This window comes from Microcebus murinus, chromosome 21 (assembly GCF_040939455.1).
Source record: "Microcebus murinus isolate Inina chromosome 21, M.murinus_Inina_mat1.0, whole genome shotgun sequence".
NCBI classification, from domain to species: Eukaryota; Metazoa; Chordata; class Mammalia; order Primates; family Cheirogaleidae; genus Microcebus; species Microcebus murinus.
Genome location: NC_134124.1, coordinates 7543752 through 7557240, shown reverse-complemented (window position 1 = coordinate 7557240; position 13489 = coordinate 7543752). Strand labels below are relative to the sequence as shown.

Below are 13489 nucleotides of genomic sequence, written 5' to 3'. Positions count from 1 at the left end.
ATGTAGAAGACTGTCCTCATTTGTAGGAAATACACACTAAACTATTCAGGGGCATCCTGTCAGCAATTTACTCTCAACTGGTTCAGGGAAAAAAGTTCTGTGTAATGTACTTCCAACTTCTGCAAATCTGTGACTGCTTCTAAATAAAATATTTATTAGAAACAAAGAAGGAGAAAAGGATGCCAATCCTATAAATGATTGTATATGTATACACATATTTTCACAGACTGGAAGGCATATAGACAGGAAGGAAATCCACAACAATGACATAATTAATATTAAGGAGGTAGGACGGTATGTAATATTTCTCTGCTCTTAAATCTTTCGAGTTTAGTTCAATAAATATATGCTGGAGGCCGGCTCTATGTCAGGCATTGTGCCAGGTCTTGCGGGTACCGAAAAGTGCCAGTGCTGGCCTGCAGCATGAGTTCTGCACGGATGCTGAGGACAGGGGCTGCCCCACACAGGGAACACCTAACCCCAATGAGGGGCAGAGGGAAGGAAGCTTGGAATGTGGCCCACTCCTTTTTCCTATTAAGAATCCCAACAATGTTTGTAGGACCTCCCTAGAGACACTGGGAGTCCCATCCGCACTGGGTGCCCGCCGAGGAGGGAGAGGAATGTGGAGAATTCAGAGTGCACAAGCGTGGGCGGCTGGCGGGCTGAGCTTCAGGAGAAGCAGGTCTGGGGCAGCATGGGGCGGGATGGGAGTTAGACCCCAGGAAAGCGCCCAGTTGATGCGTGTCGGAAACTGATGGACCCTCTGAGGAGAAGAGAATGGGGATGGGGCCAGGCCACCGTCCCTGGTCATCGTGCACAGGCCCTAGAGGCCACACAGAGCCCTGGCATGCAGTTGTAGTCACTGCTGCCGCAACCTCACATCCTCATCTGGGCTGCAGGGCTGAGCAGGGCCCCTGGAGCTAGTCCCAATCTGTTTCCTTCTATTCTTTGACAGGAAGCTCCTGGAGAGCCAGCCCCCACCCCACCCCGCCCCAGCACTCCCTCTCTCTTTTCCACTATGGACAGAGCCTCCACTGAGCTGCTGCCTGCCCGCCACATACCCAGCTGACATGGGGACCGTAGGAGCCACGCAGCTGTGCTGGGCGATCCTGGGCTTCCTCCTGCTCCGAGGTAAGAGGCACCTGCCACTTTCCTTCAGCCGTTCCTCTCCGTGGCTGGCAGTCTTGGGCGCCTGGTCCCTGGTCAGTCCTTCATGACACACATGCTCTCCGTCAGGGGCTGTGCCCAAGGGAAATTCCGGAGACTTTCTGTGAAGGGGACCAGGGGGACTGAGGGCGCTACTACCAGGCAGGGGTGGAACAGCAATATGGGTAATTAAATCCTTTTGTGGGGCATTGTCCAGGGTGAATTGGGGCCCCCAGAGAGGCTGGACTCCTGGGTCGTGGGAAGCGCTGTCTTGGTGTGAGACTGAGGCCAGAAAGCTTCTTCTAGGAGTGCGCAGGCCCAGGAAGCCCGTGGCTGCCACGTTGAGCCTCACCTGTGGTCTGGGGGCAGGGCTAACCATGGCCACTCTGCCGACAGTTCTAATATGAAATTGGCCGCACCTCGGGCTTTACAGGTGATCTTTTTCTTCTTTCATCTGAGGAGTAACCACCTGGGAATTCCACATGTTGACTTTAAGCTCAAATCACAGCAAGAGGGACTCAGGTTAGACACAAATAACTATTTACCAGGGAGGATTACCATTCTCACCCAGGCGGCTAGATGAGGTGACCTCCGGGGAGATTACTCAGAAGCAGCACCTCTCAGACAGGGATCCGATGAGCCCTCAAGCAGCTCATCAGGGGTCTGCTAATTAGGGGGCAGTTGCTGGGAATCATGAGAAGTCCAGGACATTCTGACTCACAGGGCAGCAACTTCCCTTTGGCCATCCCCGCCCCCACCTCAGCCCCCACAAATCCTCTGTGCTCGGACAGCAGAGTGCAAGAGCGCCTGGATGGGAAGGGTGGCGGCCCGGCCCTTTCCTGGAGGTGGGCGAGAGGGCCTGAGACCCCCTGCCTCTCAGAGGGGTCAGGCATTTCTCCCAGGACAGAGTCGTGGGGCTGGGGCTGGGGGACTAGGCTGCTATGGAAGCTGCAGGGATGGCCGGTGAGCTGGCGTTGCCGCAGGCCTAGACTGCTCCCAGCGTGCCTCCCCACTGTCCTCCCCCGGCAAGTGCCAGGGCTCGCCTAGACTGCTCCCAGCGTGCCTCCCCACTGTCCTCCCCCGGCAAGTGCCAGGGCTCGCCTAGACTGCTCTCAGCGTGCCTCCCCACTGTCCTCCCCCGGCAAGTGCCAGGGCTCGCCAGTGCCACCATCCCTCCCCAGTCTCCTAACCTCTCCTCCTGACTGCGGGCAGCGCAGAGCACTTGGCGCTTCCTCCGTTTGGTGACTGAGGAGCCCTTCCGAGCACGTTCAGGCCCTCACGGGGGCTCGACCGCCGACACACAGAGCCGGGGCGGACGTGAGACTTGGAGGATTTGAGAGAACAGGGCAAAAATCGCAGTGTCCAGCATGTATTGAGCAGGGGCAGATTTATCTGTCAGGCACTGTGTTGAGGGCTTTATATGCATTTTCTTTTCCTCACAACTGGTGAGGTACTGATATCGCTTGCATCTGAAAGTAGAAAAAACCGAGGCCCAGGTCAGACAGTCAGTGCCACAGATAGGACTTGAACTCAAGCCTGTCAGACTCTAAAATCCATGATTTTAACTACTAAACTAGGCTCTTGAGGAAAACGGGGGTGGGGCAGAGATAGACTGGAAGGGAGTAAAGCGGGTAGGGACTAGGCAGGGGAGACCAGGAGAATCAGAAACTCCTGTGGCCAGAGTTCTTTGGGCATCTGCGTGCCCAGTGGCCTGTGGCACAGATGCTCCCTAATGCCTCCCCTGCTCACAGAGGAAATTTGTTGCTGACAAGGGGAGGGGCAAGAGCCAAAGAGTGAGTGGGCAACTGGGACTTGAAGCTTGTGACATTGGAACTCCTCCCAAGCCACTAAATAGTTTTCTTTCTAGAGAAATGCAGGAGGATGGCGCACTGTGCCTTCCCACCAAAAACTGAGTTATGTCCTTATAGCATTTAGATGGTACCTTAGATATGCTTGATCAATAACCAACAGATGTTTTCAGGACATGCCTTGGATTGAAAGGACTCTCCCAGGGTCATCCCCAGCTAGGAAGGGTTCTCTTTAGATTCCTACAAGTTTTAACTCCTCACTTAACCCCCCAACCAACAAGGGAATGGGACTCTCAGAAATGGTGACCTCGAAAAACATGGCCCAGGGGTTTGGTCAAACTTGGGCTTGGAAACAATTAATTCTACAGGAATCCCAGTGATAGCCCCATGGAGGAAGGCAGTGGCTTAAGGAAAATAAACAGACCAGCAGGCTGCCACAGGCTGGGGCGGGCCCTGGCACCCAGCCGCCTCTGTCCATCCAGGCCCGGGCTTGGTGCTTCCCTGATGATGAGAGGCCAACAGAGCAGGAGGGCCAGGCCGGGGGCTGCGGTCCCAGCCCGAGCAGAGGGACGGGAACCCAGCTGGGCGGCTCCATTTCCCCACGTTGTTTTCCTTCCACATTGTTCACAGGTTTCAAGAATGATTTCACTGTGGAAAATGAGCAAACACAACCTGACCTTTCAGGACCCACACACACAGCAGGACACACATGGGGGCACACACACACACGCACACACACATGCGTCTGGGTAGAGGCCCACAGACACACACGCACATGCAAAGACCTCTGACTAGGGACTCCTGGTAACTGACTCCTCTCCGGGCTCGGCCTATAACAACCGTTTCCTAAGTAAGCTCTGCCTGTAAGAGTAAACTGGTTCCTCATTCTAGAGCTTTCCTGCCTCCTGTATATACCTCAGAACTGGCTTCCTGCAGGCTCCTACCTCCAGCTGGCTGGAGGGAGGCAGAGAGAGAGCCCAGATACAAGCCCTGATTCCTGCCCAGTCTCATTCGCCTTCCCATCTTCCCATCCCCTTCCCTTGGGGTGGCTCCAGGGTGACAGTCTTCACAGGGAAACGTGAATGGTCCAGTGCCAGCTTAGGGTAAACATTAGCCTAGAGACCTGGAGTCCTGGGTCCTTGTCTAAATGCAATGAGTCATTGGTCCTCTGTCCTTGGACGGTTGCTATTTAAAATAACCTTCCCCTGACCTTGTGCCAGGTTGGTATAATACCCATGTAGGATTGAAGAGACAGGAAAAGACTCTGGGACTCTGACCCGTGAGGTGGTGGTGATGGTGCTATCGAGTCACAGTCTCGGAGGAAGCCGGCACCGTGCGCTAGAGCCCATGTCCCTTAGCCCTCTGCCGAGCGTGTCTGCCTTCCAGCGTGGGAGACTCAGGGAGCCAGAAGGCCAGGCTTCCACTGTGGGTTCCGTGCGGGGCGGGGGACTTCCCACGCTAGTCTATTTATTTTGCTTTCTCTTGCAGGCCACAACTCACAGCCCACGACAACCCAGACCTCTAGCTCTCAGGGTAAGAGCAAACACACAGGGTCTACTCCAGCATTTAGGCCTGGGAGCTCAGGGAGGGTGAGAGGAGCTCTGTGCCAGGTTAGCACTCAGCTCAGGTGATTGGGGCTGGGGCCAGAGCTCTCAGGAGCTCGTCCAAGGCTGAGCTCATCTAGGGACTTTTTTCAGCTGGCCCAGCCTAACATGTCTTGAAAGAGATGAATGGTTGGGGGTGGGAAGTGGGGTAGGGAGACAGACTCACTGACATAGGGAAGAAGAGAGGGAGACAGAGCAACAGGAGGCCGTGGACCCCTCAACCTCTTATGCTCTGTTGCAGGGACCTTCAGCAGTCTAGGCCTGACCACAGAGCCAACTTCTCACAATACACGTAAGTGTGGGTGCCGAGGAGCTGGTCCCCTCTCTCCTGCCCCACGCCCAGTCGTTCAGACCTGCTTGGAGCCCAAGGGTTCTTGGATGGGCGAGGGAGTGTGGTGTCACCAAACCTGCCCCGCCTCCAGTCCCTATCTGCCTCTGTCCTTGCAGGACACGTCCCTTCCCCAGAGCCTAAGAGCGCACGCCCTCTGCCCAGCACCGGTACCCCAGGTACTGTGCCATGCAGATTGCAAATGCCATCAGGGAGGGCCCAGAGAGGAGCCAGCAGGCAGTTTCTGCTCTAAAGGAGAACATAAACTATTGGGGGAACAGATGAGGGGACGGAACCTCCCGATGACAGTTACAAAGCAGGGAGGTGGCCTGTGATGGGCACAAGCCGGTGTCGTGGGAACGCAGAGCAGCGTCGGGCACTTCGCACTCGGGTGCCCAGGGACTATTGCCAGGGTGAGCGGCCTCTGGAGCTGAAGCCAAGAAGGACTTAGGTGTGCGGGGAAAGGCTGTGGGGTGGACGGTGGCAGGGCGATTCCAGGTGGAGGAGGGCACTGCCCAGGTAAAGGCCCAGAGGTGAACGACAAGAGTGGCCCCTTCTGGAATTGAAAGCAGTAAAGAAAAGGAAGATTTCGGACGGAAGAGCCCTCCCTGTGCACGGGCTGGCGGAGGCCTGAGCAGGCTCCCTGTGTGCTTCCCGATTCCAGCTGCTACAAACAAGGCCCCAGCGGCCCCCATGGGAGCGAGCAATCCTGTGACCCCGAACGCAAGCACTAGGGACGGTGACTCCACGTTCTTGCAGGGCCCAACTCAGGCCCAGCCACAGAAACACACGGCAGGACTTGGTGAGTGCCCGGGGCAGGCTGAAGCACTCTGGGTTATGTCCGGGTGGGTTCCTTCTCCCCCTCTCCGGGAGCCCCAGGTGCTGTCCCACAGCCAGGCGTCTTGGGGCCAGGACCCACATCAGCAGCACCCTGGTTTGGGACAGAATGAGAGAGGCTCGGTGGGGAGTAGAGAGAGGAACTTGGGTCTGTTCACCAAGCCTGGACTTGGGACTGAGGAAGGCATGGTTAGAGAGGAAGACCCCAAAATGAAGGGAAAGGAGGCAGAAAGTGCTGGGAAAGGGCTAGACTCTTCCAGGGCAGGTTGGCCTCCACCCAGCAGCATGGGAGAAGAGCTGGGGGGCAGGCCCCCATCTCGGCCGTGCTGTCTCACTGCGCAGGCTCGGGCGCCCCAGGCCGCAGCAGCAGCCCCAGCACAGGCGGAGGTGTGTTCTGTCTGTGCTCACAAGGAAGAGGAGCTGAGGGGAGGTGTCTATGATCCTCTCCGCCATCTCATCCCTTGGCTCTGGGGTATCTTACACTCCTAGACTTATTTGGGTAGAGGTATGAGGAAGGATAAGGGAATGGAACAGCAACCAGGCCTGAAGTACGTGAGTCACAGAGGGAAGAAAGGAGTGACCGTAGCACTTTTTAAGTGGGCCAGAAACCTGTGTCCCTTCACTGGCAGCTTGGATGCGCACCTGAGCATCAGCCGATGCCCTTCTTTCCTCCCACCTCAACCCTTGGCAAAACACAGAGGCTCTTCCTTGCCCACTCTGGCTTCCTATCTCTACAGCATAAATCCCTTTCCTCTGGGCCCCAGGGGGTGGAGGGAAGAGCACAATGAGGGAAACATCCTGAGCCTTCTGGAGTCCTCTAGAACCAATAACATAAGCAACCAGCAATGCTATTCATGTGACCCCACATCACCGCAGTTCTGACCTCCATCTTCGCGGGATCTGGGTGGAGTGGCGGGAAGTCTTGTTTGTAGGGCATGAGCTCCCTCTGCGGTCTTTTACCTGGGGGAGGTGGGAGGGAAGCCAGCTGTCCCTGGAGGCTGTGTGGGTCCTCTTCCCTGATACACTTAACCCCACTCCGTTTTAGACGCGTCTCAAAATGTCACTCCTGATTCAGCCAGCGCGAGCCTGAGTGCAAGGGAAGACTTGACCGTCCTGCCCAGCCCCACCTCAGAGACAGTGCTCACTGTGGCTGCATTTGGTGAGAGAGGGAGGAGAGGTGGGACATGGGAGGGGACTGGACCCCTGGACTTGCCCTGGACTCTGGGTCCTGAACCCAAGTTCAAATCTCACCCATTTGTTCCGAGAGGGACTGGCCGATGAGGAAGGCCCTGGTGGGAGGGAGGGAGGCTCTTCCATGTCCTCATAGGGGATGGAGCTGGACTGTGGAGCCCACCTTGGCCAGGGGCAGTAGGCTGAGAGCTCGTTTGTTCAGCAGCGAAGTGGACTTCACTTTGCTCCTGGAGCCTGCCTATATAGGACTTGGCTGGGAAGGGAATTCTGGACTCTGGCTGCCTGCTTCGTCCCCTCCTCTGCCTCCTTTCACCTCTTCCTTTTCCCTGTTCAGGTGTTATCAGCTTCATTGTCATCCTGGTGGTTGTGGTGATTGTCCTAGTCAGTGTGGTCAGTCTAAGGTTTAAGTGTCGGAAGAGCAAGGAGTCTGAAGGTACCTGCCGCGACCCTCAAGCCCCCCTTGGCCCCTCTGTGCTGAGGACCCAGGGCGAGAGCCCAAGGTGACACCCAGCTGGAGCTAAGGAAGGAGTGGCACAAGCACTACTCCATGAGTTGGGAGGGTCCCCTTGGGTGGGCTTTGAGGGGAAGGCTGGGCTTCTGAGTTACAGCGTGTGACCCCCAATCTGTGCCTTCGGTTTTTACAGATCCCCAGAAACCAGGGAGTTCCGGGCTGTCTGAAAGGTAAGACTGTCAGAAGCCCAAGGGAGGAAACTTCTATCTGATGCCCACGCCCACACTCCAAGAGGGAGCCGACACTTCCTGCCTCCTGCACATGCATACCCCACAGCACACACCCACCCCAACACACACCCTAACACACACCCCAACACATACCCACACCACAAACACATGCCCCAACCCCCACCACACACATCCCATACCACACATACCCCCCACACCACACACCACATACACCACATACACACCCCAACACACACCCCAACACATACCCACACCACAAACACATGCCCCAACCCCCACCACACACATCCCACACCACACATACCCCCCACACCACACACCACACACCACATATACCACATACATACCCCCAACACACACCCCAACACATACCCCAACACACACCCCAACACATACCCACACCACAAACACATGCCCCAACCCCCACCACACACATCCCACACCACACATACCCCCCACACCACACACCACATATACCACATACATACCCCCAACATACATCCCAACACACACCCCAACACATACCCACACCACAAACACATGCCCCAACCCCCCACCATACACACACACCACACACACCCCCACACCACACACCACATATACCACATACACACCCCCAACATACACCTCAACACACACCCACACCACACATACCCCCCACACCACACACCATATATACCATATACACACCCCCAACATACACCTCAACACACACCCACACCACAAACACATGCCCCAACCCCCACCACACACATCCCACACCACACACACCCCCACACCACACACCACATATACCACATACACACCCCCAACATACACCTCAACACACACCCACACCACAAACACATACCCCAACCCCCACCACACACACACCACACACCCCACATATGCCACAAACATATACCCCAACATACACCACACACATGCCTTACACCCCCCTACACTTCACACCACATATGCATATCTCCCACACACATCCCACACCACACACCATATACCACACACATCATACACATACCCCACACCACACACACACTATACATACATATCACACACACATACCTCATACCACACACATACCACACACCCCAACATACATCCCATATCACATACCATACACACATCCCACACATCTCACACATATACCATACACCACATATACTGTACACACACCACACCACACATACACACAATACATACATATCACACACACCACACAAACACACCACACACACACACACACACACACACACATACAATCCTGACAGCCTCCACTGAGGCTGGGGGTAGGAGTGGGCAGATAGGGGCAGATCTAAAAGGAAACATTCAGGTGACAGGAGAAGGACTGAAACTCTTCAGCCCCAGGGCTAAGCCTCCATGATTCCTTCATGAAAAGTGTAGAGATTCAGATTCTATATAAGAAGCTGTTCCCTTTAAGCTTAGGAACTGCTTATTAAACACCCGCTAGTGTACCAAGCACAACAGCTTATACTTTGTAATATTATCTCAAATTCTTACAGCAGTTCTTCAAGGTATGTATTACTTCACTTTATACATTAAAAAAAACTGAGGCTTGCCCGGGTGGTGGTGGCTCACGCCTGTAATCCTAGCACTCTGGGAGGCCGAGGCGGGAGGATTGCTCAAGGTCAGGATTCAAAACCAGCCTGAGCAAGAGCAAGACCCCGTCTCTACTATAAATAGAAAGAAATTAATTGGCCAACTAATATATATAGAAAAAATTAGCCAGGCATGATGGCGCATGCCTGTAGTCCCAGCTACTTGGGAGGCTGAGGCAGGAGGATTGCTTGAGCCCAGGAGTTTGAGGTTGCTGTGAGCTAGGCTGATGCCACAGCACTCATTCTAGCCTGGGCAACAAAGCGAGACTCTGTCTCAAAACAAAACAAGACAAAATAAAACAGAGGCTTAAGAAAGGTTGTAACTTGGTCAGGATCAAACAAGTAGTAGGTAGTATAACCAAGTAAATATAAATACAAGTCTTTTGGGGCTCAAAGCACACTCTCATTTCATTATGGTCCACCACCAAAATACAGACTTGTCGAACAAAAGTCCAAGGTTCAAGAACCCTACAGTCCCCTGCCTTCCCATTGCCTTCCCATTGCCTTCCCATCCTCCTCTCTAACCCAGACTCCTCAACTCCCCAGCTGCTCCACAGCCAGTGGAGAGAAAGACGGCATCACCCTCATCTCCATGAAGAACGTCAACACGAACAACAGCAAAGGAGGCCTCTCAGCAGAGAAGGTGCTTTCTTCTGTTTCCTTCCTTACTTCCCCAAACTCACCTTCCCCCGCCTCCTCCTGTCAGTCCCTAGTGCCTTAGCCAGAAAGGAGATACTCTCAAAGACCCAGGCTCTTTTTCCCTCTTCCCTACCCTACGACTCCTAAGTTCACCCTTCCTCATTATGCATTTATTTTGCAGGTTCTTTAAAAGTGACTTTGGGTCCCCATGAGTCCCAGGATGATGCAGCTGCCCCTTGACTGTGAAGAGGAAGAGACGGGATTGGTTGAGGCAATGAATCACATGTAAATTATTTTATCATTTTCTGTCTGCCCCCAGATCTAAAGGACACTAGCATTCCTCTAGGTCTGGGAGCAAGCTACCAACATGAGAGACTCCTTCCCACATGGACAGCCACTCTAGGCATACAGCCTGCTCCTCCTACCTTCTTGTGGTCCCAGAAAAGAGGAGTCGATAGAGCAAGAGCAAGGAAAATGCTGAGGTGGATCGATCCTTTCTATTTTGCATTAAAATTATTTTCCGGTCTGCAGTCTAATTTATTTCTCATCTGCTTTTTATTTTTAGAGACAGGGTCTCACTCTGTCACCTAGGCTGGAGTGCAGAGTGCAGTGGTGTGGTCATAGCTTGCTGCAGCCTTGAATTCCTGGGCTCAAGCAATCTTCCTGCCTCAGCCTCTGATTAGCTGGAACTATAGGCATGTGCCACCAAACCAGGCTAATTTTTAGAACTTTTTGTAGAGATAGGCTATGTTGCCAAGGCTTATCTAGAACTTCTGGCTGCAAGTGATCCAACCATCTTGGCCTCCCAAAGTGTTGGGATTACAGTCATGAGTACCATGCCCAGCCCTAATTTCTTTTAAGGTCTGTGCTCATATGCACATTTCTTTTTTTTTTTTTTTTTGGGACAGAGTCTCACTTTGTTGCCCAGGCTAGAGTGAGTGCCGTGGTGTCAGCCTAGCTCACAGCAACCTCAAATTCCTGGGCTCAAGCAATCCTCCTGCCTCAGCCTCCCAAGTAGCTGGGACTACAAGCATGCGCCACCATGCCCGGCTAATTTTTTGTATATGTATATTAGTTGGCCAATTAATTTCTTTCTATTTATAGTAGAGATGGGGTCCTGCTCTTGCTCAGGCTGGTTTCGAACTCCTGACCTCAAGCAATCTGCCCGCCTTGGCCTCCCAGAGTGCTAGGATTACGGGCATGAGCAACCGTGCCCGGCCTCATATGCACATTTCTTAACAAAATGTTCTAGCAGCTTTGGGGCCAGGCATGCATACAAGTATCAGCCCATGTGGGCAGCTCTCTAGGAAACCTGGGAGGTAGAAGGCACTTTATGTCAAATCTGCCTCGGTTGACCTGGTTTATTAAGTAGGCTGGAAGCAACTGACCAACCACCCCAATAGAGGAGAGAAACAGGGGGCTATAAACAGTGACCAATTGTCACCAATAAAGAAGTTTTAAATCTGGAGAGTGAGAACATGGGAACACAACACATTTTGACTAAGAAACTCCAGTGAGGGAGAGCTGAATGACACGATGGCAAATGTACTCTGCCTACCCCAGGGTGGACATGCATCACTTTGATCCTGGCACTGGGACGAACACTGGGAAGGTTTACCATGAGGTCGGTTTGTGACTAAAAGCTCACCAACTTTACCCCATACAGCTGTTATCTTTATGTCCTAGAAATAGAATAAAGGATCGCTGGCCAGGTGTGGTGGCTCAAGCCTAAAATCCTAGCACTCTGGGAGGCTGAGGCGGGAGGATCGCTCAATGTCAGGAGTTCGAGACCAGCCTGAGCAAGAGCGAGACCCCCATCTCTACTATAAATAGAAAGAAATTAATTGCCCAACTAATATATATAAAAAAATTAGCTGGGTATGGTGGCGCATGCCTGTAGTCCCAGCTACTCAGGAGGCTGAGGCAGGAGGATCGCTTGAGCCCAAGAGTTTGAAGTTCCTGTGAGCTAGGCTGACACCACAGCACTCTACCCCAGACAAAGAGTAAGACTCAACAAAACAAAACAAACAAACCAAAGGATTGCAGAAATACTATAAAGTCATTTAAAAGAAGGAGGAAAAGAGGCTGGACACAGTGGCTCACACCTGTATTCCTACCTAGCCCTCTGGGAGCCTGAGGTGGCAGGATCACTTGAACTCCAGAGTTCAAGACCAGCCTGAGCAACTGCAAGACCCCATCTCTACTAAGAAATAGGAAAATTAGCCACATATCATGGTACGAGTGTCGTGTAGTCCCAGCTACTCGGGAGGCTGAGGCAGGAGAATCACTTGAGCCCAGGAGTTTGAGGTTGCTGTGAGCTATGATGATGCCACTGCACCCTATCCATGTGACAGAGCAAGACTCTGTCTCAACCAAAAACAAACAAAACAAAACAAAACAAAAAAAAACAGGGAGAACACGGTTTACTCATTCTGAAGCAACAATATACTATTTTCTTCTGGTTTAGACTTCATAAGTTGTCATGAGAGAGAAATCTTTGAACCAAAAGTTTTACTCTCTCTGTCCCATTAAAACTATTATAGTGAGACTGAAGAAACCTACTAGATTCTAAAATTTTCTAGGGCAGGGTCTGTAACCTGCTCATGAGTGTAGTTCCTGTGTGACATGCTGTGCCCAGCACATCCTAGCTAATAAAAACCGGCTCTTGGGTGAAGGAAATCTGGTTGTAAGGTTGGACTCCACTGCAGACTTGCAGCTTGACTTTAGTGAAATCAACCCCCTTCTCCAAGCCTGTTTTCTTACTTTTTTTTTTTTTGAGACAGAGTCTCCCTTTGTTGTCCAGGCTAGAGTGAGTGCCATGGCGTCAGCCTAGCTCACAGCAACCTCAAACTCCTGGGCTCGAGCGATCCTTCTGCCTCAGCCTCCCGAGTAGCTGGGACTACAGGCATGCGCCACCATGCCCGGCTAATTTTTTATATATATATCAATTGGCCAATTAATTTCTTTCTATTTATAGTAGAGACGGGGTCTCGCTCTTGCTCAGGCTGGTTTTGAACTCCTGACCTTGAGCAATCCGCCCGCCTCGGCCTCCCAAGAGCTAGGATTACAGGCGTGAGCCACAGCGCCCGGCCTGTTTTCTTACTTTTAAAGTGAGGTGGCTAGACTACTTGGCCTTCACTATCTTTTGTAGTTCTTATTTTCCACAGTTCTATAAACTCTAAATGTAAGAAATAAATGAACACAATCTGTTGACTGGAGACCACTTCGGGTGGCAGCCAGGGACAAGTCTTAGGAGACTCCAGGCAAGACTGACATTCTCAGGACTTCCACGTCCCTGTGTATTAACAGGGAAGAATGATTCCTATCTGGCCCTGTCTACCTCACAGGCTACCGGGCAGGTAAAAGAGAATAATGTATGTGTCGATACTTGGGAAGTGAAAGTACTAGACAGCAATTGTAGCCGACGACCTGGAGCACCACCACCCCCGTCCCACTTCAGGATCGAGGCACTTGTTGCCTGCTGAGGGTTTTGGGTGGAGATGAAGACCTGGACCCCTTGCCTCAGTTTCTCGCCGTGGCAATCCTGCTTCCCTTACTCCTTACAGCTGTTGTTCCCAGGACTCACCAATAAAACTTCAGTACATAGATCTCAGTCTC

At 52.6% G+C, this 13489-nt stretch overlaps 1 protein-coding gene across 9 annotated transcripts; it reads left to right on the top strand.

The window, feature by feature from the left end:
* The first annotated feature begins 648 nt into the window (after positions 1 to 648).
* Positions 649 to 13475, top strand: ECSCR (endothelial cell surface expressed chemotaxis and apoptosis regulator). 9 transcript variants are annotated; one of them, XM_075996100.1, is made up of 10 exons: positions 649 to 682; positions 1027 to 1131; positions 4443 to 4487; positions 4800 to 4850; positions 5551 to 5688; positions 6769 to 6882; positions 7249 to 7401; positions 7559 to 7595; positions 9779 to 9875; positions 10053 to 10407. In XM_075996100.1, the coding sequence occupies exons 2-10, from the start codon at positions 1071 to 1073 to the stop codon at positions 10059 to 10061; spliced, it is 705 nt and encodes a 234-aa protein (XP_075852215.1). In that variant the 5' UTR covers positions 649 to 682; positions 1027 to 1070; the 3' UTR covers positions 10062 to 10407. The 9 variants fall into 9 exon arrangements, 8 of the variants coding, with proteins under 8 accessions (XP_075852215.1, XP_075852219.1, XP_075852216.1 ...); XR_012913960.1 differs by lacking the exon at positions 649 to 682 and adding an exon at positions 13219 to 13475 and having other exon boundaries at positions 977 to 1131; positions 10053 to 10142; XM_075996101.1 differs by lacking the exon at positions 649 to 682 and having other exon boundaries at positions 977 to 1131; positions 10191 to 10407.
* The last annotated feature ends 14 nt before the right edge of the window (positions 13476 to 13489 follow it).

Coding starts and splice junctions, on each gene's coding strand:
- ECSCR (XM_075996100.1), top strand. CDS start 1,071: ATGGGGACCGTAGGAGCCACGCAGCTGTGCTGGGCGATCCTGGGCTTC. Junction 4,488..4,799: donor CCAGACCTCTAGCTCTCAGG/GTAAGAGCAAAC, acceptor GCTCTGTTGCAG/GGACCTTCAGCAGTCTAGGC. Junction 4,851..5,550: donor GCCAACTTCTCACAATACAC/GTAAGTGTGGGT, acceptor TCCCGATTCCAG/CTGCTACAAACAAGGCCCCA.